Source organism: Pseudophryne corroboree, chromosome 11, assembly GCF_028390025.1.
Source record: "Pseudophryne corroboree isolate aPseCor3 chromosome 11, aPseCor3.hap2, whole genome shotgun sequence".
In the NCBI taxonomy this organism is placed as follows: domain Eukaryota; kingdom Metazoa; phylum Chordata; class Amphibia; order Anura; family Myobatrachidae; genus Pseudophryne; species Pseudophryne corroboree.
This window is the reverse complement of record NC_086454.1, coordinates 262,569,815-262,595,092: the sequence shown is the minus strand read 5'-3', so window position 1 is coordinate 262,595,092 and position 25,278 is coordinate 262,569,815. Positions and strand designations below refer to the sequence as shown.

At 46.5% G+C, this 25,278-nt stretch overlaps 1 protein-coding gene across 3 annotated transcripts in view; it reads left to right on the top strand.

The window, feature by feature from the left end:
• The window catches only part of CENPN (centromere protein N), a 110,872-nt gene that overhangs the window by 21,749 nt on the left and 63,845 nt on the right, over positions 1-25,278 (top strand). For 2 of the 3 annotated variants that reach the window (XM_063945367.1, XM_063945366.1), the window contains exons 2-7: positions 2,368-2,548; positions 4,414-4,459; positions 6,025-6,084; positions 6,217-6,293; positions 8,243-8,413; positions 13,013-13,114. In XM_063945367.1, the coding sequence (XP_063801437.1) occupies positions 2,378-2,548; positions 4,414-4,459; positions 6,025-6,084; positions 6,217-6,293; positions 8,243-8,413; positions 13,013-13,114 (627 nt within the window). In that variant the 5' untranslated portion in view covers positions 2,368-2,377. The remainder of the gene's footprint in view (positions 1-2,367; positions 2,549-4,413; positions 4,460-6,024; positions 6,085-6,216; positions 6,294-8,242; positions 8,414-13,012; positions 13,115-25,278) is intronic. The other variant, XM_063945368.1, reaches the window with a different exon arrangement.

Below are 25,278 nucleotides of genomic sequence, written 5' to 3'. Positions count from 1 at the left end.
TCTGTTTGTCCATTCGGACAGGGCAGAGCTGCGGACTCGTCCCCAGTTCTCTCCCTAAGGTGGTGTCAGTGTTTCACCTGAACCAGCTTATTGTGGTGTCTTGCGCCTACTAGGGACTTGGAGGACTCCAAGTTGCTAGATGTGGTCAGGGCCCTGAAAATATAGGTTCCAGGACGGCTGGAGTCAGGAAAACTGACTTGCTGTTATCCTGTATGCACCCAACAAACTGGGTGCTCTTGCTTCTAAGCAGACTTTTGCTAGTTGGATGTGTAATACAATTCAGCTTGCACATTCTGTGGCAGGCCTGCCACAGCCAAAATATGTAAATGCCCATTCCACAAGGAAGGTGGGCTCATCTTGGGCGGCTGCCCGAGGGGTCTCGGCTTTACAACTTTGCCGAGCGGCTATTTAGTCAGGGGCAAACACGTTTGTAAAATCCTACAAATTTGATAACCTGGCTAAGGAGGACCTGGAGTTCTCTCATTCGGTGCTGCAGAGTCATCCGCACTCTCCCGCCCGTTTGGGAGCTTTGGTATAATCCCCATGGTCCTTTCAGGAACCCCAGCATCCACTAGGACGATAGAGAAAATAAGAATTTACTTACCGATAATTCTATTTCTCGGAGTCCGTAGTGGATGCTGGGCGCCCATCCCAAGTGCGGATTATCTGCAATACTTGTACATAGTTACAAAAATCGGGTTATTATTGTTGTGAGCCATCTTTCAGAGGCTCCGCTGTTATCATACTGTTAACTGGGTTCAGATCACAGGTTGTACAGTGTGATTGGTGTGGCTGGTATGAGTCTTACCCGGGATTCATAAATCCTTCCTTATTGTGTACGCTCGTCCGGGCACAGTATCCTAACTGAGGCTTGGAGGAGGGTCATAGGGGGAGGAGCCAGTGCACACCACCTGATCCTAAAGCTTTACTTTTTGTGCCCTGTCTCCTGCGGAGCCGCTATTCCCCATGGTCCTTTCAGGAACCCCAGCATCCACTACGGACTCCGAGAAATAGAATTATCGGTAAGTAAATTCTTATTTTATACTGCGCTTGTAGATATGTAAGCAGCTTCAATAAGAATAAATACAATATAATTATAATAAAAGAAGCTTGTAAAATGATAATGAACGCTCATACCTGTGAAAAATGTTTTTGTTAATAATAATGTATTCAGCTCTTGTGAACTGGTTGGTATTGGAGGTGTGTTTTTGCTTTTTGAGTATAGAGGGTTCCTAGACAAAGGGCCTCTAAGCCCGAAACGCGTTGGAGGGAGTAATAGACTTGAGGAAGGAGACACGGGAGTGACGTCATCGCTTAGTGCCCACGGACGCCAACAGCCGCAGGAGGGAACCAGAGTCGGGAAACCAACAATGAGCCGCGGCCAGTGGCTCATGGAAGGTAGCGTTAGCAGGGACCGTTAGATTCCAGACTAAGTACAGCAAAAAGTACCAACCCGGACATTACATCGGAACCCTCCATACTCAAAAAGCAGAAAACACCTCCAATATCAACCAGTTCACAAAAGAGCTGTATACATCATTATTAACCAATTTTTTTTCACAGGTATGAGCGTTCATTATCATTTTACAAGTACTTCTTTTTTTATAATTATATTGCTTAAATTATGATGCTTGTTACTACCTTGGTTCTGCCAATTCAAACTATTGTAATATTTGGTATACACTGAATGATGTGTGTACCATGTGACGGCACGTTACATCGCTCTGTCCATAGATAATGCACAATGCAGTAGACAACATGATGTATCATTGCCTGTCGCATTCAAAATGCATGCCGTCATTCCCAGGGGTGTCCCATTTGGGCATGCAGCACGCCCGATTGGACGACCCAGGGAATGACGCGCAGGAGTCTGTGATCATGGGTACACACTAAGAGATGTGGTTTATAGATCGATCCGATCCACGTCGGAATGATACATTGTTCAATCAATTGCCTAAAGCAGTGGTTCCCAAAATTTTTAAAATCACGTCGCCCTAGGGTATCAGATTTATTTTCATGCCACCCCTAGGCCAAAACTTTCTTATTGAGAAATTTATAAGGAAATATTAAATTAAATGTCATCCTTGGGTTCAATTGTGTGGTCAGGAACATGATTCACTTCTGTTTGTCCACATATCTTATGATTAACGGCCAGCAGCACTGGTTTTGCCTATTACATTGACCATATATAATTTGAATTGGTCCTGGACCACCAATCCAAGGCGCCCCTGCAAGAGCCTCACGGCACCGCAGGGTGCAACGGCACACAGTTTTAAAAAACCACTGGCCTAGTGTGTACCTGGCTTTAGTGTGCCACTTGTGTTCTGCTGAAATCTGTGTCTGTAGCAATTGTTTCTTATCCTCCAGTATTCCTGCTATGGATGAATGGGTTGCTGAATTTATCAAGAGGTTGGTTCAGAGGATGTCTGCTGCAGAATCGATGAATATTCTGAAGGCCTGGGGATTTTTAACAGAAAGGGAACTCAGTGCGCTTACTGTGCGGCATTCAAAGGAAAATCTAGCATTGCAAGTGCTAGATATCTGCGAGGTACCCTGCATTCAAATGGAATAGTATTAGTAATCAGAGAAACGGAGGAAATCTCACTAAACACAAACCCAAAGTTATTTGTGTATTTTTAATTTCTCAATCTTGATAATACATCACTCATCTCAACCCAAATTCATGGTGAAATCTATTCATAGTTTCAAAACACTGTTTCCCAAACTCTGGCTACAAGTCCAGGTTTTAAGACTGTGCATGCTTGAGCAGATAGTTTAATCAAAATGAATGAGCTACTAACTTAGTCACCTGTGCTCATGTATGGATGGCCTTAAAACCTGGACTGAGTTTAGGAACCACTTGTTCAAAAGGTTAGCCTCATTAGGGCAAAGTTTCTCAAATGTGGTCCTCAAGGCACCCCAACGGACCAGGTTTTAAGTATATCCATGCTTGGCCACAGGTGACTTAATTAGCACCTCAGTCAATTTAATTTAACCGTCTGTGCTGGGCCATGGATATACCTAAATCCTGGACCATTGGGGTGCCTTGAGGACCGCGTTTGAAAACCTCTGCATAGGGTGATCTTGCTGAACTCCTACTCGGGCCCAGATTTATCAAGCCTTGGAGAGTGATAAATTGCACTGTGATAAAGTACCAATTGTCGTGTTATAGGCTGTGTTTGAAAAATTACGGTTAGGAGCTGACTGGTTGGTACTTTATCACTTTGCAATTTATCACTCTCCAAGGCTTGATAAATATGGGCATCCGTACCTAAGGTTCACAGAAAAGAAATGTTCATATGCAGTGATGCTGCACTAGAGACCATGGGGCAGATTGAATTGTCAGCCCTGAGCAAGTCAATTGACTGTCGCATCTCTGCAAGTTATGACCCAGAGGGTGCACTTAATGCAGTTTTTTTTTTTTTTTTCTTGCGGCCTCTGGAACTTTGAAGGAAAAATCTGCTTTAAATGCACCCTCTGGGATTTAATGCGCGGGTTAACATATAGATTCATACACTTGCGGTTAACACGTGTTACCCATGGGTTTACCGCACAGGGAAATAGACTAAAAATCATACAGCTCCGAGCGGTAAACCTGCAGCTTTACCATTCTAAAGATAACTTTCTTCTCTTGTCTAAATGATAGACAAAAAATACCTGAATGATTACATTTAATGCAGCAATCCTATGAGAAAATTAATGTTGCATTTTCTGTGTGTGGGGCAACTATTTTTGCCAGTCTTTTGATATTAATTCTTATGCATTTTTAATACTACATGTCAAGCAGTCTGCTTTTAGGGGTATATTTACTAACTTGTGGGTTTCTAGAAGTGGAGAGGTTGTCCATAGCAGCCAATCAGATTCTAGTTGTTATCTTCTAGAAGGTGCTAGATAAATGTTAAATAAAATATGATTCTATGAGCAACATCTTCACTTCTATAAACCTGCACTTTGGTAAATGTACCCCTTAGTGTCTTACTCTATAGGGAGAATGAACCACTAAAGTGGCATATCTGCAACACATTGAAGTACTACATGACATCAGGCCATATAACTTATAGGCCCTACACACTGGGCGATATGAGTGAAAGATATGAACGATCTCGTTCATTAATGAACGAGATACAGTTCATATCTTTCAGTGTGGAGGCACCAGCGATGAACGATGCGTGGCCCTGCGCTCATTTATCGCTGGTGCCCCGTCGCTTGTGCGCCAGTATGGACGATCTCGTCCATATTTGCCTGCACTGCTATGGAGCCGGGTGACGGGGAGAGTGAAGAAACTTCACTCCCCCCCACCGCCGGGTCGGCCGTATCCGCCGTCGGGCAGCTCGGCGGCGGATCGCGCTGTGTGTATGGCCCATTAGATGTCATCACTGCAGCTTTATGATGTCATTTTTTTTTCCCCCCCAGAGTAGAAAAGCTACAATACGGCATGCAGCTGATCTGGACATTATATGTAAGTTTAGCCATTTATTTGGAGCTGTGTGTGACATTTGAGTTGCTATATATATATATATATATATATATATATATATATATATATATATATATATATATATATATATATATATATATATATATATATATAATAATTTTTTTTTTTAATGAGCGATCAGTTAATCGGTAATTAAAATACACTTTTTATTTATGCATAGTGCGATGAATTAATATTCATGTGGGTGCAGGCTGTACATTTATTAGAAACCAGTGACCTTATTCAGTGGAGTGCAGAATGCCACTGCGATATCATTAGTGTCTGCTTACATAATGGAGTCGGGCGCAGCTCATTCTATGGCCACCAGTAGCAAGTGTTAGCATGCTGCATGCAAGGAAGCAAATTCATGCACTTTTGCGTATCTCCGTCTGTGTCGGATGGATCTTGGCTGGCTATCTGCATGAAATAGTGTTTCTGGTCAGTTTTCAAGTGCTGGGTTTGAGATACTCCCGCACCAGAATATTTAATACTTAATGATCTATAGGAAAATTTTATCACGTGATATTGTCAAATAACAAGAAGATTGTTTTCACATCACACACGTAAAGGTGGTGCTGCTTATACCTATTTCACACTGCCGATGCCGGATCCCACCCGGGAATTGGAAGCGGGTCCTTCCCGGGTGGGATCCGGCATTGGCAGCTGCTGCAGGCTTACCCGGCAATAAGCCGGGCGGGTTGCCATAGCAGCAGGGGGGGGCGGAGCCGGCGGCGGAGGTGGAGTCGGCACTGGGAGATGAGCTCATCTCCGGGTCGCATCGACCTGGGCGCCCGTTTACGCAGCCAATGACCCGGTATTCAACCCGGGTATAACACTGCTTTATACCCGGGTTGAATTGCTGGGTCAGGCGACCCGCAATTTCGGCAATGCCCCTTTCACACCGTACGCCGACCCGATACCAGGTTATTTGTGCGGTGTGAAAGGGTATTACTGATTCAATGTACATATGTGACTTTAGAGAAGAAGAAGGAGGAGGAGGAATCGGCTTCATAGATGGCAGCATTCTTTCCCTTCCACAACAAAAAATGTTTTGAGTTATTTTTAGTTATAATATTTGTACTTTATAAAGTCTTAAGGAGAGTTCAATACAGGTTGAGTATCCCATATCCAAATATTCCGAAATAGAATTTTTTTTGAGATAGTGAAACCTTTGCTTTCTGATGGCTCAATGTACACAAACTTTGTTTAATACACACAGTTATTAAAAATATTGACTAAAATTACCATCAGGCTGTGTGTGTATAAGGTGTATATTGAACATAAATGCATTCTGTGCTTAGACTTGGGTTCCATCACCATGATATCTCATTATGGTATGCAATTATTCCAAAATACGGAAAAATCCGATATCCAAAATACTTCTGGTCCCTAGCATTTTGGATAAGGGATACTCATCCTGTATCATATGTGATATGTAATTTTATTGTTACCACATATGACGTATTATATGTTCCCCTTATTTTAATAATAGGGGGTTATGTAGAGTGAAATATAAAAATTTTCACCCTTGTCTTTCTCTTCTGCAGACACCCATGCTAACACAAAAAAGAAAACTTGGGATGTTTATCAAATGTCCATGCCACCTGGTAATTACTGTGCAGTTTTAGTGTCACAGCAGTTTCCCCACAGTTCCCTTCATTATTAGGGGACGGCCCTTAATGGAAGCAATGTGTACATATTGCAAGTCCTTCCACGTCTAATATCTCTTTGCTTTACAGATCCTGAAATGGGTCTTGTCGATGTGTCAGAATTGAAAGAGAAGTTCAAAAAGACTATTCATGCAGCTATGAAAAATGTAAGCTATAATTTGTATTTGCTAGTTTTCTGAAAGCATTCCTATGTTTTACCGGAAAGAAAATGCAATTTTTTTTTCTTAAATCTGCTTGCACCCTGAACAAAAAAAAACACCTTTCAATAAATATTGGGTAACTGTATGGATGTCTATTACGGTCTCAAAGAATAATATTCTGACCTTTTTAAAATGGCTGATCATTGCATTAAAAATTTTTTATTTTATTTATTTAAATATTTTAATTACATTTGGGGTGCATAAACATGTAATAAAGTTGATTTGGGGCCACTTTAAAAAATAGTTACAAAACAAAAACACCTGTACATCCCACATGCAAAGTTTAAAACGCCCTTCCCATCCATACAACTGTATCTGTTCAGATGGTCGACCATTTTATGGTCGACAGTCATTAGGCCGACCACTATTGGTCGACATTGACATGGTCGACATGGACACATGGTCAACACATGAAAATGGTCGACACATGAAAGGTCGACACAAGTTTTTTAACTTTTTTTTCTTTTGGGGAACTTTTCCATACTTTACGATCCACGTGGACTACGATTGGAACGGTAATCTGTGCCGAGCGAAGCGGTAGCGGAGCGAAGGCACCATGCCCGAAGCATGGCGAGCCATGCGAGGGGACGCGGTGCACTAATTGGGGTTCCCAGTCACTTTACGCAAAAAAACGACACCAAAAACAGTTAAACTCATGTCGACCTTTTCATGTGGCGACCTTTCATGTGTCGACCATGTGTCCATGTCAGTGTCGACCAATAGTGGTCGACCTAATGACTATCGACCATAACATGGTCGACCATTCATACCGGAACCCCATACAACGCCCCATATACCTGTTACGCATCTTGTAACCCATTAAATTATCTAATTATTGTCCCAATTCTGCTAATTGAAAAGTTCCAGTTAACTAATTAGTTATACTGTGTGTGTTGTGGGGGTGGGGGGGGGGGGTGTTGTTGTCCAGGGGAAGCTGAATAGACTACCACAATTTTTACCTTCAAATAATGGTCTTTCTAAAGTTTGCACTTGTCCTGAAGCTGCTAAGGTAAAACAGTATTAATTCTTATAGAAATTACTGCAGCTTCATCTCTCGGATTTGATTGAATAGTAAAAAAGAATTTCCATTTTCAATTGAACCTGCCTCTCAGTTCTTGTAACTTAATCTGAATGATATGTACGAGCAATGCAAAGGTTGGGAAAGGACAGGCTGCTCCTGGAAAACAGGAATCATGAGAGAAAGATTTTGTAAAATATACACTATACTAAAGCCGTCATATATGTGGGTGGATCAGTGACCTTTATCATCAAAGTACAATAGCCTCGTACATGATATTAAAGGTTGTTCTTCAGTTTACTTTCATGTTAAAAAAAAAAAAAAAGATGCAGTTTTTCAAGTTCAAACAGTATAGGGTCTGGCTCTATTAATGACTTAGGGGAGATGCAGCAAGCGTTCTAAAGTGTAGAAATGCTGCCCATAGCAACCAAATGGATTCTACTTGTCATTCTATAGACTGTACTGTACGTGATAAATGCTAGTGAGGAACTCATTTCATATGGGCACATTCTCTTGTCCTCTTCTCCCACTCTTCAAAAGGCTTAATGTATCCCCCCCCCCCCCCCCCCATTAAGCACCGCTCCAATGTCATAACAAAAATGCACATTGTACTTTTTTACAGTATAAAAGTAGTATAACAACAAGAGGTAATAGGGTAAGAAGGCTATGAAAGCAGTGGCTATTTTAAAAATGTGAGTTTAAATAGGGGTCCGTTTTTCCAAATTATCTGCTCGGTGTTAGCTGTCCAGAAGTTTCCATGTTGGGCTTTGTAATTTTTTAATTGAAGACTTGTTTCTTATTTTTTATTTAAATATTTTTTTCATTAGACTGTGTAATTCTTCCTTGCTAGTAAATAAATAAAATCTCTTGACTTTAGGTGACCATCCACTTCAAAGATTTTGGAGATGCGCTGTGGATCCGCATTGCTTGGGGGAATAATTACTTGAAGCCCAATCAGTACAAACCTACCTTCCTTGTATACCACTCCCAGACACCTTACGCCTTCATCTCAATACTTCCAAAGGCTTACCGGTCCCTGTTGTGTCAGGTACTTGGATGCCTCAATGTCAGATTCCCATGCTAAAGCAGGGCCCCTAAGTTCACAAAATGAAAGCAACTGATTGCTATGGGCTACATAACTGTTTTTCTTCTTATGTGCTTTGTCTTTGCATCACTGCGGCTGCTTAGATGATGATGATGTGCTTTACCATGGCACCACCGCAGTTGCTTAGTTAATGATGATGTGCTTTACCATAGCACCACCGCAGCTGTTTAGATGATGTTGCAGGCAAGCTGTTACATCAAACGTCCAATTTCCTATGAGTTTGGAAAGTTTTATTTTCTTCATGTGCTGTAAGAAGAAACACATAATGGGCAGGATTTATCAAGCCTTGAAGAGAGATAAAGTGGAGAAGTTGCCCAACGCAACCAATTAGCTCTTAACTGTCATTTCAAAGACTGTGCTAGATAAATGACAGAAGTGGATTGGTTGCTTTAGGCAACTTCTCCACTATAACTCTCTCCGAGGTTTGATACATCTCCCGCACTGGAATACATATTCCACCCTTTAGGTGGAAGGACATTGTGTTTTTGTTTTGCCTTTTCCTGCTTATTGAGGGACCACCTCTTCCGCTATCAGTCGGAGTGTGTTGTTGGGGAGCTTCAGGCTGCTTCTGTCTATGACCTCCTGATAGAGGTTTCTTATGTCTACACCTCGGTCTTGCCTAAGTTCTGGAGATGATTATTTGACCCTTTCAGCATCTCCAATTGTGTTGGACACCACAGTGTCACCTTTAACTATGGGCTGAGCACTGACTGCATGAACTCCATGATCCAGGCATCTGTGTTGACAGCGGTTAGAAGGTACAATTAATGGAATAAACCAGTGGTTTCTCTAGCATCCATAAGGGATATTGGGGGAAACTAGTACGATGGAGGTATAGATGGGGTCCAAAGGAGCCAGTGCACTTCAGATTGGTGTGCTGGCTCCTCCCCTGTATGCCCCCTCCCACAGGCAGTTTAGAAAAAAGCGCCCTCAGGAGAGGATGCACATCTCCGCAGCTCCAGAGAGTTTCCTTCAATTTCTTTTAAATCTTTTATTATTTTCGGTATGCTGTCTGGGCAACAGCATACCTGCACCATGGGAGTTAGGAGAGGTGACGGTCACCGGCCTTACGAGGTGCAGAACCGCTTCCCTGCTGCAGGACCACCGTCCTGAGGGGTTGTTGTTCAGCGGGGCACTGCGCCTTGGCTGTCACAGCCGTAGCTATACACCCTGAACGCTGCCCAAAGGTGACATCGGTGGTGAGTACAAACGGGGGGTCCCCTGGTCCAAAGTGCGGCTGACCACGGGCGCGGCATACGGGACCCTCCCAGGACGGCTGGGGGGGGGCGCCTGCTAACATCTCCTGTGTAGAACTGGCACAAAAGGTCTTGACTAGCACTTGTGTGATGTTTTAATCTTAAAAGGAGACTTTTGCCAGTATAATCTATATATGTACTCTGGCACCATAGGAGGGGGTGCAGCTACTTCAGAGCGGGACCTGAGGTGTTTTGGCATCTTCCTCTGCTTACTGCAGCACAGATGGCACACACAGCGCTTCCTGATCCTCAGACACGCTCGAAATCTGGTACAGGGTGTAGCAAAGGGGAAGAGCCGCTTGTGTACACTATCCTGATCCTATCGAGGACAATAATTGTTAGTGTTTACTGTGTAATAGGGAGCTGACAGTCTCACTGGGGCTGTGCAGCTCAGGATGTGCTGGTGTCCTCTCTCTTCTCTGTGTCTCCTCTCACATACAGTAGGGCAGGCTTGCATTATAACTGTGTATGTTATTGTGCTTTCTCTGACGTCCTAGTGGATGCTGGGAACTCTGTAAGGACCATGGGGAATAGCGGCTCCGCAGGAGACTGGGCACAACTAAGAAAGATTTAGGACTACCTGGTGTGCACTGGCTCCTCCCTCTATGCCCCTCCTCCAGACCTCAGTTAGAATTTTGTGCCCGGCCGAGCTGGATGCACACTAGGGGCTCTCCTGAGCTTCTAGAAAAGAAAGTATAAATTAGGTTTTTTATTTTCAGTGAGATCTGCTGGCAACAGACTCACTGCTACGAGGGACCGAGGGGAGAGAAGCGAACCTACCTGCTTGCAGCTAGCTTGGGCTTCTAGGCTACTGGACACCATTAGCTCCAGAGGGATCGAACACAGGCCCAGCCTCGGTCGTCCGGTCCTGGAGCCGCGCCGCCGTCCCCCTTGCAGAGCCAGAAGCAAGAAGACGTTCCTGGAAATCGGCGGCAGAAGACTTCGGTCTTCATTAAGGTAGCGCACAGCACTGCAGCTGTGCGCCATTGCTCCCCATGCACACCACACACTCCGGTCACTGATGGATGCAGGGCGCTGGGGGGGGGGGGGCGCCCTGGGCTGCAATAAGAGTACCTTACTTGGCAAATTACCACATAATATAGTCATTAAGACTATATATATATATATATATATATATATATATATATATATATATATATATATATATATATATATATATATATATATATATATATGTGTAAAATCCCCTGCCATAACTTTCCATAAAAAAGCGGTAGAAGTCCGCCGAAAAAGGGGCGGAGCTATCTCCCTCAGCACACTGGCGCCATTTTCCCTCACAGCTCAGCTGGAAGGACGCTCCCCAGGCTCTCCCCTGCAGTTTCCAGACTCCATAGGGTAAAAAAGAGAGGGGGGGCCCTAAATTTAGGCGCAATCTGTGTAATATTAGCAGCTATAGGGGAAAAATCACTGTGTGTAGTGTGAATCCCTGCATTATATAGCGCTCTGGTGTGTGCTGGCATACTCTCTCTCTGTCTCCCCAAAGGACTTTGTGGGGTCCTGTCCTCAGTCAGAGCATTCCCTGTGTGTGCGGTGTGTCGGTACGGCTGTGTCGACATGTTTGATGAGGAGGCTTATGTGGAGACGGAGCAGGTGCCGATAAATGTGATGTCACCCCCTGCGGGGTCGACACCTGAATGGATGGACATGTGGAAGGAATTACGTGACAGTGTCAACTCCTTTACATAAAAGGTTTGACGACATAGCAGATGTGGGACAGCCGGCTTCTCAGCTCGTGCCTGCCCAGGCGTCTCAAAAGCCATCAGGGGCTCTAAAACGCCCGCTACCTCAGATGGCAGACACAGATGTCGACACGGATACTGACTCCAGTGTCGACGATGATGAGACTAGTGTACATTCCAATAGAGCCACCCGTTACATGATTACGGCAATGAAAAATGTGTTGCACATTTCTGATATTACCCCAGGTACCACAAAAAAGGGTATTATGTTTGGGGAGAAAAAACTACCAGTGGTTTTTCCCCCTTTTGATGAATTAAATGAAGTATGTGAAGAAGCGTGGGCTTCCCCCGATAAGAAACTGGTAATTTCTAAAGTTACTAATGGCGTACCCTTTCCCGCCAGAGGATAGGTCACGTTGGGAGACATCCCCCAGGGTGGATAAAGCGCTCACACGCCTGTCAAAGAAGGTGGCACTACCGTCTCCTGACACGGCCGCCCTAAAGGAACCTGCTGATAGACTTCAGGATAGCCTCCTGCTTCCTGTTTATACACACTCGGGTATTATACTGAGACCAGCTATTGCTTCAGCATGGATGTGCAGTGCTGCAGCTGCGTGGTCAGATTCCCTGTCAGAAAATATTGATACCTTAGACAGGGACACTATATTGCTAACCATAGAGCATATTAAAGACGCAGTCTTATACATGAGAGATGCACAGAGGGATATTTGCCGGCTGGCATCTAAAATAAGTGCAATGTCCATTTCTGCCAGGAGAGGATTGTGGACTCGGCAGTGGACAGGAGATGCAGATTCTAAAAGGCACATGGAAGTTTTGCCTTACAAGGGTGAGGAGTTGTTTGGGGAATATCCCTTATGGACTATGAGAAAAGGATTTACCGGTAGGTATTAAAATCCTATTTTCCAGATTAGTGGACAATAGACAATATGTAATAGCCCGCAATGTGCGGGAAGATCTGCGAGTATGCCCGTATATTTAAATTTGAAATTTTTTACAAGGCAAAGCCAGGACTGATTTGCCTTGTAAACAATTGTCTGGGTTGATGCCCTCTGAAGTGTGACTCAATAGGCCGAGTTGCTTCTGTCTTACTCTCCCAATAATTTGCAAGTTTTGTCTTCCAATCTTTATATAGAGAAAATTGCACTCCATGGGAGCAGTAAGATATGCATTCATTTCAGACCCCACTTGGACTAGTCCATTGCAGACTTGCCAAGAGCCTTCAGTGTTGTCCCTTTTCCAAGCACCACCATCCACTCGCCCTGTTTAGCGGGGCGGTTGTTGAACCTTCCTTTTAGTGCATTGAATAGAAGAGGAGGATGATGAGACTGGGGAGAAGTCTCATGAGGACTGTACTTTATATCTGAAATTGAGAATCGGACTTTATGTACCCTTTATCTTAGAAAACATGTGTCAAGAGGTCTCCCCTACCCCTCCCCCCTGCTTCCCTTCCCTCTGTGATCTATTTTATTTAGAACCAGTCAACCTTACATACATTATGGGATTTTTATAGTGATGTCATTTCATTCTTCCGTAGAGCGTTAACATGAGTTATGCTTCTGTCCTAGGCCCTTTTATGTGCTGCCGGATACAGTCAGATTCAACAGATGGACCTGAAATGCCGGTGTTTGGAATCCCTAAAAGATATCGTATTCAAGCGATTTAATCAGGTGAGCAAACATCTGTGTATTTGTCAAATGTGACTTGAACTGCAGATAATGACCGTTTCACAGTATAGTTCACCTCCATCATCCAGAATAAAGCTGCATCATCTTGCATTCAGCCATTTAAACAGAAACCTGTCTGCTAACAAGTTTTATGGTGATGAAAGGTGATCGCATGGTTGAGAATGACATACGTCAATTCTTACAATTTGTGCTTTGTCATGTGACCAGTAAATTTTGACTGTTTTGAAGGAATTTTGATTACATTGGAAAATGATAAAGAAAATTATATTTTAGTGTGACTGCGCTCTATATATGTTGGACTTGTAAAGACTGCTTGTGGGAGAAACCATATTTTTTTAAATATACTACCAGGACTGCAGGCTGTAGATATGTAAAATCTCTAATACCCCTTTTCCACTAGCTCAAAAAACACTGGTAAATGCACGGGGGCGCATATTTACCCGTTTTTCTCTAACGTCCTTGAGGATGCTGGGACTCCGTAAGGACCATGGGGAATAGACGGGCTCCGCAGGAGATAGGGCACTTTAAGAAAGCTTTGGATTCTGGGTGTGCACTGGCTCCTCCCTCTATGACCCTCCTCCAGACCTCAGTTTTACACTGTGCCCAGAGCAAGATGGGTGCACTGCAGAGAACTCTCCAGAGTTCTCTGCCTGAAAGCATTTTTGTTTGGATTTTTCTTTCTACTTTTTACTCTCTTTCACAGGGAGCACTGCTGGCAACAGGCTCCCTGCATCGAGGGACTGAGGAGAGAGGAGCAGACCTTCTTGTCAAAGATAGGCTCTGCTTCCTCGGCTACTGGACACCATTAGCTCCAGAGGGGGTGAACGCAGGTTCTTACTGGGCGTCCACCCCCGGAGCCGCGCCGCCGTTCTCCTCATAGAGCCAGAAGTACAGAAGTCAGAAGATGTCTCAGGCGGCAGAAGCCTTCAGCTTCACTGAGGTAACGCACAGCACTGCAGCTGTGCGTCATTGCTCCCATACACCTCACACACTCCGGTCACTGTAAGGGCGCAGGGGGGGCGCCCTGGGCAGCAATATAAACCTCTGCATGGCAAAAAGACTATATACATGTATATAAAAGAGCTCCCGCCATATTTTCCTAAGTTTGAGCGGGACAGTAGCCCGCCGCCGAGGGGGCGGGGCTTCTCACTCAGCACTCGCCAGCGCCATTTTCTCTCCACAGCACTGCTGAGAAGGAAGCTCCCCGGACTCTCCCCTGCTTACACACGGTGAAATGGTGCTTAAAAGAGGGGGGGGGGGGGGGGCACATAATTGGCGGTTTACATATTACACAGCGCTGCTGGGGAAAAACATTTTGTGTTGGTCTCCAGGGTTGTTGCGCTGGGGTGTGTGCTGGCATACTCTCTCTGTCTCTCCAAAGGGTCTTGACTGGGATACTGTCTTCAGAAAAGGGGTTCCCTGTGTGTGAAGTGTCGGTATGTGTGTGTCGACATGTTTGACGAGGAAGGCTCGCTTACTGTGGAGGGGGAGTGTTTGAATGTCAGGTCGCCGTCGGCATCGCCGACACCGGAATGGGTGGATATGCTGAATGTCTTGAATGCAAATGTCAATCTATTGTATAAAAGGTTAGACAAGGCAGAAGCTAGGGATCAGTCAGGTACCCAGTCCATGCCTGTCCCTGTGGCGCCAGGCCCGTCGGGGTCTCGGAAGCGCACCATATCCCAGATCGATGACACAGATACCGACACAGATTCTGACTCTAGTGTCGACTATGAAGATGCAAAATTACAGCCGAAGGTGGCAAAAGGTATTCTGTACATGATTATGGCCAGTAAAGAGGTTTTGCATATTACTGAGGAACCCCCTGTCCCTGACACGAGGGTACACATGTATAAAGAGAAAAGGCCTGAAGTCCCTTTTCCATCATCATTTGAGTTAAGTGAATTGTGCGAAAAGGCTTGGGACGCTCCAGATAGGAGACCACAAGTTCCCAAAAGGATTCTTATGGCGTATCCTTTTCCACAAACTGATAGGATACGCTGGGAATCTTCACCAAAAGTGGACAAGGCGCTGACACGCTTGTCCAAAAAGGTGGCACTGCCTTCTCAGGATACGGCTTCCCTCAAGGAACCGGCCGATCGCAGGCAGGAAATTACCTTGAAGCACATTTACACTCACTCCGGTACTATTGCTAGACCGGATATGGCGTCTGCCTGGGTTTGTAGTGCAGTTGTGGCATGGGCAGATTCCTTATCTACGGAGATTGACACCTTAGATAGGGATGCCATTCAAATGACCATAGAGCATATCAGAGATGCTGCCTTGTATATGAGAGATGCTCAGAGAGACATTTGTTTATTAAGCTCCAGAATAAATGCTATGTCTATTTCTGCTAGGCGACTCCTGTGGACCCGGCAGTGGACGGGGGATGCCGATTCTAAGCGGCACATGGAGTCCTTGCCGTACAAGGGGGAGGAGTTGTTTGGAGACGGCCTCTCGGACCTTGTCGCTACGGTTGGTAAGTCGAATTTCTTACCTTATGTCCCCCCGCAGCATACTAAGAAGGCACCTCATTATCAAATGCAGTCCTTTCGTTCCAATAAAAACAAGAAGGTGCAGGGATCGTCCTTTGTTACCAGAGGAAAAGGCAGGGGAAAGAAGCTGCACACAGCTAGTTCCCAAGAGCAGAAGTCCTCCCCTGCGTCTGCATCCTAGACACAGACCAGAAAAAGGTTTTTCTTCCGATCGAAAAGGTTCAGGAACTCATGACCAGGGTCAGGAACCTATTGAAACCAAAGAAGGTTTCAGTGCGTCAGTGCACGCGGGTCCTGAGGAAGATGGTGGCTTCATACAAGGCCATCCCTTTCGGCAGATTCCCTGCGAGGACTTTTCAATGGGACCTCTTGGACAAGTGGTCCGGGTCCCATTTACAAATGCATCAAAGGATCACCCTGTCTCCCAGGACCAGGGTATCTCTCCTGTGGTGGCTGAACAGTGCTCACCTTCTAGAGGGTCGCAGGTTCGACATTCAGGACTGGGTCCTGGTAACCACGGACGCAAGCCTCCAAGGCTGGGGAGCAGTGGCACTGGGAAGAAATTTCCAAGGTCTCTGGTCAAGCCTGGAGACTTGTCTCCTCATCAACGTCCTGGAGTTGAGGGCCATATACAATGCCCTGCGTTAAGTGGAGAACTTACTTCGGAGAAGACCGGTTCTGATTCAGTCAGACAATGTCACGGCAGTGGCTCATATAAACCGCCAAGGCGGAACAAAGAGCAGAGTGGCCATGGCAGAAGCGACCAGGATTCTACGCTTGGCGGAAGGCCATGTAAGCGCGCTGTCAGCGGAGTTCATCCCGGGGGTGGACAACTGGGAGGCGGACTTCCTCAGCAGGCACGACCTGCATCCGGGGGAGTGGGGACTTCATCAAGAAGTCTTTGCACAGATTTCGGATCGGTGGGGCCTGCCTCAAATAGACATGATGGCGTCCCGTCTCAACAAAAAGCTAAAGCGGTATTGCGCCAGGTCAAGGGACCCTCAGGCGGTAGCGGTAGACGCTCTGGTGACACCTTGGGTGTTCAGATCGGTCTATGTGTTTCCTCCTCTTCCTCTCATACCCAAGGTGTTGAGAATTGTAAGAATAAGCAGGGTCAGAACAATCCTCATTGTTCCAGATTGGCCACGGAGGACTTGGTATCCGAAACTACAAGAGTTGCTCACAGAAGATCCGTGGCCTCTTCCTCTAAGGCAGGACCTGCTGCAGCAGGGGCCCTGTCTGTTCCAAGACTTGCTGCGTTTGACGGCATGGCGGTTGAACGCCGGATCCTAGCGGAAAAAGGAATTCCGGAGGAAGTCATTCCTACCCTGATCAAGGCTAGGAAAGACGTGACGTTGAAACATTATCACCATATATGGCGGAAATATGTTTCTTGGTGTGAGGCCAGAGCTGCTCCTACGGAGGAGTTCCATTTGGGCCGTCTACTTCACTTCCTTCAAACAGGAGTGACCTTGGGCCTAAAATTAGGGTCCATAAAGGTCCAGATTTCGGCCTTATCCATTTTCTTTCAAAGAGAATTAGCCTCTCTTCCTGAGGTACAGACTTTTGTGAAGGGGGTGCTGCATATTCAGCCTCCCTTTGTGCCTCCGGTGGCGCCTTGGGATCTTAACGTGGTGTTACGTTTCCTCAAGTCACCTAGGTTTGAACCACTTAAAACTGTGGAGTTGAAATACCTCACGTGGAAAGTGGTCATGTTGTTGGCGTTGGCTTCGGCGAGACGTGTTTCAGAATTGGCGGCTTTATCGCATGAAAGCCCATACTTGGTTTTTTACGTGGATAGGGCAGAGTTGAGGACTCGTCCTCACTTTCTGCCAAAAGTGGTCTCATCTTTTCATGTGAACCAACCTATTGTCGTGCCTGTGGCTACAAGGGACTTGGAGGATTCTGAGTCCCTGGATGTAGTCAGGGCTTTGAAGATTTATGTGACCAGAACGGCTCGGATCAGGAAGACTGAAGCTTTGTTTGTTCTGTATGCGGCCCCCCTGCTTCAAAGCAGACTACTGCTCGCTGGATCTGTAACACGATTCAGCAGGCGCATTCTACGGCAGGATTGCCGTTACCGAAATCGGTTAAGGCCCACTCCACTAGGAAAGTGGGCTCTTCTTGGGCGGCTGCCCGAGGGGTCTCTGCATTACAGTTGTGCCGAGCAGCTACTTGGTCGGGGACAAACACCTTTGCAAAGTTCTATAAGTTTGATACCCTGGCTGAGGAGGACCTCCTGTTTGCTCAATCGGTGCTGCAGAGTCATCCGCACTCTCCCGCCCGTTTGGGAGCTTTGGTATAATCCCCATGGTCCTTACGGAGTCCCCAGCATCCTTAAGGACGTTAGAGAAAATAAGATTTTACTTACCGGTAAATCTATTTCTCGTAGTCCGTAGAGGATGCTGGGCGCCCGTCCCAAGTGCGGACTTCTTCTGCAAGACTTGTATATAGTTATTGTTTACATAAGGGTTATGTTATAGTTTTCGGTGATACCGTGGCTATGTTGTTGTTCATACTGTTAACTGGGTAAGTTTATCACAAGTTATACGGTGTGATTGGTGTGGCTGGTATGAATCTCGCCCTTAGATGTACAAAAATCCTTCCTCGTACTGTCCATCTCCTCTGGGCACAGTTTCCCTAACTGAGGTCTGGAGGAGGGTCATAGAGGGAGGAGCCAGTGCACACCCAGAATCCAAAGCTTTCTTAAAGTGCCCTATCTCCTGCGGAGCCCGTCTATTCCCCATGGTCCTTACGGAGTCCCAGCATCCCCTACGGACTACGAGAAATAGATTTACCGGTAAGTAAAATCTTATTTTTTTTGCTAGTGGAAACGGCTCCCTCTGCAAAAATCCGGATCAAGTGATCCGGGAATCCTACCCGGGTAGCTTACCGGGTTGAACACAAGTTCAACCCGGTAAGCTGTGCAGTGTAAATGGAAGCCGTGTCGATGCGACACTGCTCCCGTTCAGTGTATGGAAGGGCGGCGCTGGGAGATCATGTGATCTCCCAGTGCCACCCATGCCGCGTCACCAACCCGGCAATATGCCGGGTTGGTGAGTGCAGTGGGAAAGGGGGCTATGATGCGGGTCGCATCCGAGTAGCACCCGTGTCAGGCTCCCGGCTGCGACCAGCATCACTAGTGGAAAAGGTGTATAACTTGGGGGATTTTCTCTTGGAATGCCTAGAGCAGCACCATTTCTCTAGCATCCGTAAGGGATATTGGGCAATTAGTACGATGGGGTATAGACGGGGTCCAAAGGAGCCAGTGAACTTTAAATTTCATCAACTGGGTGTGTTGGCTCCGCCCCTCTATGCCCCCTCCCACAGGCAGTTTAGAAAAAAGAGCCCTCAGGAGAGAGGATGCACACTCTGGAGCTCCGAAGAGTTTTGTTCAGTTTATTTTAAATCTTTATTATTTTCGGTATGCTGTTTGGGCAACAGCATACCTGCACCATGGGAGTTATAGGCGGCACGGTTACCGGTCTCTTCAGGCGTCGGAGCCGCTTCACCACTGCATGACCACCATCCTGAGAGGTTGTTGTAGCAGCGGGGCACTGCGCCTTAGCTGTCGCAATCACAGCGCGCCGCACACCCCTAACAGTTGCCTGAAGTTGATAAGAGTGGTGAGTAAAAACCAGGGGCCCCAGTTCTTGGTGCGGTGCTAACGCAGGAGCGGCATACGGAACTCTCCCTGGGGGGTACCGCTAAAGCCTCCCCCGTATACACTGGGCAGCGGTAGTGAAAACGGTTATCTTTACTTCGTTTTACACTCTGTGGGAGACATTCCCAGTATAAAAATCTACATAGCTCCGGTGCATTACAGGTGGCGGAGCTTCCTTCAGAGTGGTATCAGCGGGCATTTGGCGCCTTAATTTCTTACAGCTGCAGCAGCTGGCACACACAGCTCCTCCAGACAAAGGTGGAGAGCCGCTATTGTACACAATCTGTCTCCTGAAAAGGTCCAAAACTCCGGTGTCACATAAAACAGCTTGCAGTCTCACTGGGGCTGCTGAGCTTGGGTGTGCTGGTCCTTCCTCTGTGTGTCTCTCTCTCTCTCTCTCTCTCTCTCTCTCTCTCTCTCTCTCTCTCTCTCTCTCTCTCTCTCTCTCTCTCTCTCTCTCTCTCTCTCTCTCTCTCTCTCTCTCTCTCTCTCTCTCTCTCTCTCTCTCTCTCTCTCTCTCTTACAGTAAGGGCAGGCTTGCTATTATATTACTTGTCTGTGTGTATATGTAGACAAGTGTTGTCTACTGTAAACATGGTAAAACACCAATTATGCAGTGTATGTCGCACCAGATTCTCTCCCTCTACATCTGGTTCCATTTCATGTGAACAATGCAGCCAGTCCTCGCAACTCAGTGGGGGTGCAGGGTCAAAGAGCCTTCCTGGCCAGGTTTCATAAAATCCATGATATCCGATATGTCATCTCAGCTCACTACTAATACTGAAAAGACTCAACTGCAACAGCTGCAAGGAAAGATATCCAACAGCCCCCCCCCCCCCCCCCCTTTCTCGATCAGTGCCACAAAAATGTGAGTTACCTGCTTTAATCTCAGAATCTGATGAGATACTGGAGGAGGGGGAGACTAGGAACCTGTTACTGGGGATTACCCTTCTGCACAGGGTATTGAGCCCCCTCATTCTTGCTATACGGGACGTGTTAAAACTCCTCTAGAGGACGCTGCAGCACAGTAGTAATTTTTCTTAACACAGAACAAACTCAGTGTCACTTTCCGTGATTCTGCAGAACTGGATGACCTGTTTAAGTTAGCCTGGAAAAATCCAGATAAGAAATACCAAGTGACAAAACGATATTTGCACACTTTCCCATTTGCTTTTGAAGGCAGGAAAATCTGGGAAGAACCCCCGGCCGTAGACGTTTCAGTCTCTCGCCTATCTAAAAAGTCTGTAACTACTAGCTTCTGGGCTCCTTTACCATAAAGATCCCTGGGGATAGGAAAACAGAGACTACACTGAAATCTATTTTACACAGCGGCTGCTATATCACAAAGACCGGTCATAGCGGGTTGCTGGATGACACATGCCATTCATATGTGGGCTACCCAAATTCAAGAGGGCCTCTCGGGGGATATGTCCCTGGTCACTACGGTGACTCTCCTAAAACTCATTCAAGACACTGCACGTGGTCCTGTGTGATTCTCTCAAGGAGATAGGCAATATTAATGCTAGGACCACTGCTGTGGCAGTGTTGGCGCGCACAACTTTGTGGTTGTGTCAGTGGATAGCAGACGCAGATTCCAAGCGTAGTCTCTTCCTTCTTTGGGGTATTGGCTCTTTGGGTGTTGAATTGGATACGTGGATTTCTAAGGTTACTGCTGGGAAATCCACGTTTCTCCCCTCTGGGGCCCCGCCGGCTAGACGTTCCTACCCGGGGCCATCTGCCTAGTCCTTTCGGTGTAAAACAGATTTAGATCTAAGGCCAGAGGTGCCTCAAATGCGGCTAGAGGCACCAGAGGTAAGACAAAAAACCCAGCAACCGCAGGTTCTCGGGAACAGTGCACCAGTTCAGCTTCCACTAAGGCCTCAGCATGACTGTGCCCACCCACCCCGAGGGGATCTCGAGGTGGGAGCTCGCCTGCGTCACTTCAGCCGCATCTGGGAAAGCTCCTGCCAGGATGCCTGGGTAAAGGACCTAATTTCTCAGGGCTACAAGCTGAAGTTCGACAGCGCTCCTCCCCAATGATTTTTCAAATCAAGCTTACCAGCTTTGGAGGATACACGAGTTACGCTGCAACAGGCCATCCTAAAGTTGGTCCAGTCCCAAGTCATTGTTCCAGTGCCACTACAACAGGGAAAGGTTTACTACTCCAACCTGTTCGTGGTACCGAAACCAGATGGTTCGGTAAGACCCATTTTGAATCTAAAATCCTTGAACCCTTACCTAAAGGTTTTCAAGTTCAAGATGGAATCCTTGCGAGCAGTGATTGCGGGCCTGGAAGAACGGGAGTTCATGGTCTCACTGGATAGAAAGGACGCCTATCTCCATATCCCGATTGGGCCACCTCACCAGGTTTACCTGCGGTTTGCCCTGCTGAACGATCACTACCAGTTCCAGGCGCTACCCTTCGGCCTGTCCACAGCTCCGAGGATGTTCACGAAGGTGATGGCGGAGATGATGTTCCAACTCCGGGTCCAGGGGGTCAATATTGTCCCTTATCTGGACGATCTCTTGATAAAGGCAAGATCCAGGGAGCTTTTATTGCTCCATATAGACCACACTATCCAACTTCTGTAAATTGAGGATCCACCCATGGTGTGACAGAAGTCCCACCTGGAGCCAACTCAGCGGCTCCTGTTCCTGGGATTGTTGCTGTATACTGTAGCCCAGAAAGTGTTCCTCCCTGAGGACAAAGTGAGAACACTCCAGGAGATGGTCCGAATGGTTCAACGGCCTACTCGAATATCCATCCATCGTTGCATAAGATTGTTGGGGAAAATGGTAGCCTCATACGAGGCGATTCAGTATGGAAGGTTCCAAGCCAGAACATTTCAATTGCATCTCCTGAGCAAGTAGTCCGGATCACATCTTCAGATGCACCGGATAATACGGCTGTCACCTCAGGCCAGGATTTCCCTTGTGTGGTGGCTGCAGTCCTCAAACCTACTGGAATGTTGAAGTTTCGGGATTCAGGATTGGATCCTCCTCACAACAGATGCGAGTCTAAGAGGATGGTGAGCGGTCATCCAGGGGTCTCTGTTCCGGGGCAGGTGCGTCAGCCTATGAAGCCCTACTTCCGATCAACATTCTGGAATTTCGGGCAATCTACAATGCTCTACTTCATGCTTTTCCTCTACTCTGGGATCACGCGATCCAAGTTCAGTTGTACGCCACTGCTGTGGCGTTGTCCATCAGTCGACAAGGAGAGACAAAAAGCAGGGCCTGCATGTGAGAGGTGTCAAAGATACTCCTCTGGGCAGAAAGAAATGCAAGAGCAATGTCCGCAATCTTCATTTTGGGAGTAGACAACTGGGAAGCGGACTTCCTGAGTCGTCACGATCTCCACTCGGGAGAGTGGGGGCTCCACCATCAGGTATTTCAGCAGCTCATCGACCGGTGGGGCTGCCTACAAATAGACATGATGACTTCTCGATCAACAAGAAGCTTTGCTGGTATTGCTCACTGATAAAGCTAATTATTTATCTTGAACCTAAGCTATATACTTATTAAAGACAACATACGCAATAGGCGCACAAGGTGCCGTAATGGTACGTACTTAGCGTAGCAGACGCTAGGCCGTGGTCGAGACGCACGTTCGCTCACGGCTTACGCTTGGTATCGAGCACGCTATAGGCGGCCCGAGTACCGTAATGCTACGCTATTAGCGTAGCGGACGCTGTACCGCGAGAGCGGGATACGAGCGGCGCTGACGCTCACTGATCTACACAAAGACAACCTTGTAACAACACACTGTAAGGGTATGCTTATACTGTAAACCTTAGTACTGTAATATTACCACAATGTAACGCTGATTAACCTTTATGATATGAAAGCTGTTTGAGCGACTGAGACGCTCAGAAACCCTATATACTAAATAGTGAAACACACACTCCTTGCTAAGGTTCCAACACCTTTACTGACGATATTTAGTACGTAAAAAGGGGAAAACAGATACAGTTCATACACTACAGACCTGACATTAATACCTAAACAGAAATACAAACATTAGCAAATGATCGAAAATACCAATACATAGAATAAGAATGAATGGCTTACATTAAACGGGTAACAAAGTGGCCACAGAGAAACATACCATACGGGGGAACACTCGCTAGCGCAACCGGATCCAGTCCTCCAATTATCCGACTGATAATTGTTGATGAGAGAGAGTACTGGCCGGTCAGGGGACAGTGGCCTTTATATACACAACATACAGTACACTACAAAGGGCCCTACAATCTCATTGTTCATTGGACACAGGAATGTCCCTCCGCATTATAACCAAAGGCCATAGGTGGATTCGAACAGGTGGGCTGTGACTATTTCAAACTGCTCAGATGGGAGGTATCCTCAGGATTCCCGCCGCATGGATAATGAACCGCAAATACAGTAAATGTCCATAAACTACTCATAGCCATAACTATACGCAGGAGCGATTAATCTCTACCTAACCAGCACCGGATTGTTTCTAATAAAATACTCTTCAGTTAGGTACTAAACACCACCGCTCAGAGCCTGTCTGACCCTTCGTATCATGCAAAGAGGAATTCCTCTGTCCACGAACCAGTTACACTAAACATACTTACAGGTATTATTAAGGGGACTATTACCTATAAAACACACTATATTGGTTAAATATGTAGCGATCGAGTCGCCCGCCAGACGCACACAAACTCTACCGTAAATGCACATCCCCACGCGCAGGCGACGTGGGAGCGTCCCTTACGCAACCTGAGGGGATGCGTACGCACGGGGGAGTGGGTGCACGAGCAGCGGGCATGTGCATTGGGGTTAGTACAAGGCGATGAGAATAACGATATTTTTCGACTTTGACACTCACAAACCAGGGACCCTCAGGTAAGGGCAGTGGATGCACTGACGCCGCCTTGGCCTTACCGGCTGGTCTACCTGTTTCCTCCGATTCCATTGATCCCAAGGGGGCTAAAGCGAATCAGGAATCAAAGAGTCCAGGCAATTCTGATTGCTCCGGATTGGCCTCGGAGGGCGCGGTACGCGGATCTTCTGGACTTGTCTGTCGAAGACCCTTGGCCTCTGCCGATCAGAAGAGATCTTCAACAAGGGCCGTTCGTCTACCCGGACTTACGGCAACTTTGTTTGACGGCATGGAGGTTGAGCAGAACATCCAAGCTCACAAAGGCTTTTCCAAAAGGTTATTGCTACCATGGTTCAGGCCAGGAAGCCTGTGACGTCAAAACACTATCATCATATTTGGAGAAGATATGTCTCTTGGTGCGAGGAACGCATGTATCCGCCAGCAGATTCCACTTGGGACATTTCTTATGTTACCTGCAGACTGGTGTAGATAAGGGCTTACGTCTGGGTTCCATTAAGGACTAGATTTAAGCCCTCTACATTTTCTTCCAGAAGAAATTGGCAGTGTTGCCTGAAGTTTAGATCTTCTTGCAATGGGTACTCCACTTACAACCACCTTTTGTGCCGCACCCTGTGATTTGGATGTAGTGTTAGATTTTCTACAGTCCCACTGGTTTGAACCTCTGATGACGGTAGAAGACAAGTACCTCACGTGGAAGACGGTGATGTTACTGGCCCTGGCTTCTGCTAGGAGTGTTTCAGAATTGGGGGCTTTATCGTGTTTGTTTACTTGGCCTTTTACGGGGACAGAGCGGAGCTCAGGACTAGGCAGCAGTTCCTGACGAAGGTCGTCTCTGCATTCCACTTAAATCAACCTTTTGTGGTTCCGTCAGGTTCTGGCACTTCTGCTCCTCCGAAGGCATTGGATGCTGTGCGAGCCTTGAAGATCTATGTCAAGAGAACAGCTCAGATCAGAAAGATTAATTCCTTCTTTGTGCTTTATGATGCACAGAAAAAGGGTTGCCCTGCTTCTAAGCAGTCCATTGCTCGTTGGCTTAGGCTTACTATCCAACAGGCCTATGTGTCGGCAGCCTTACCTGTTCCACAGTTTCTGAAGGACTACTCTACGAGATCTGTTG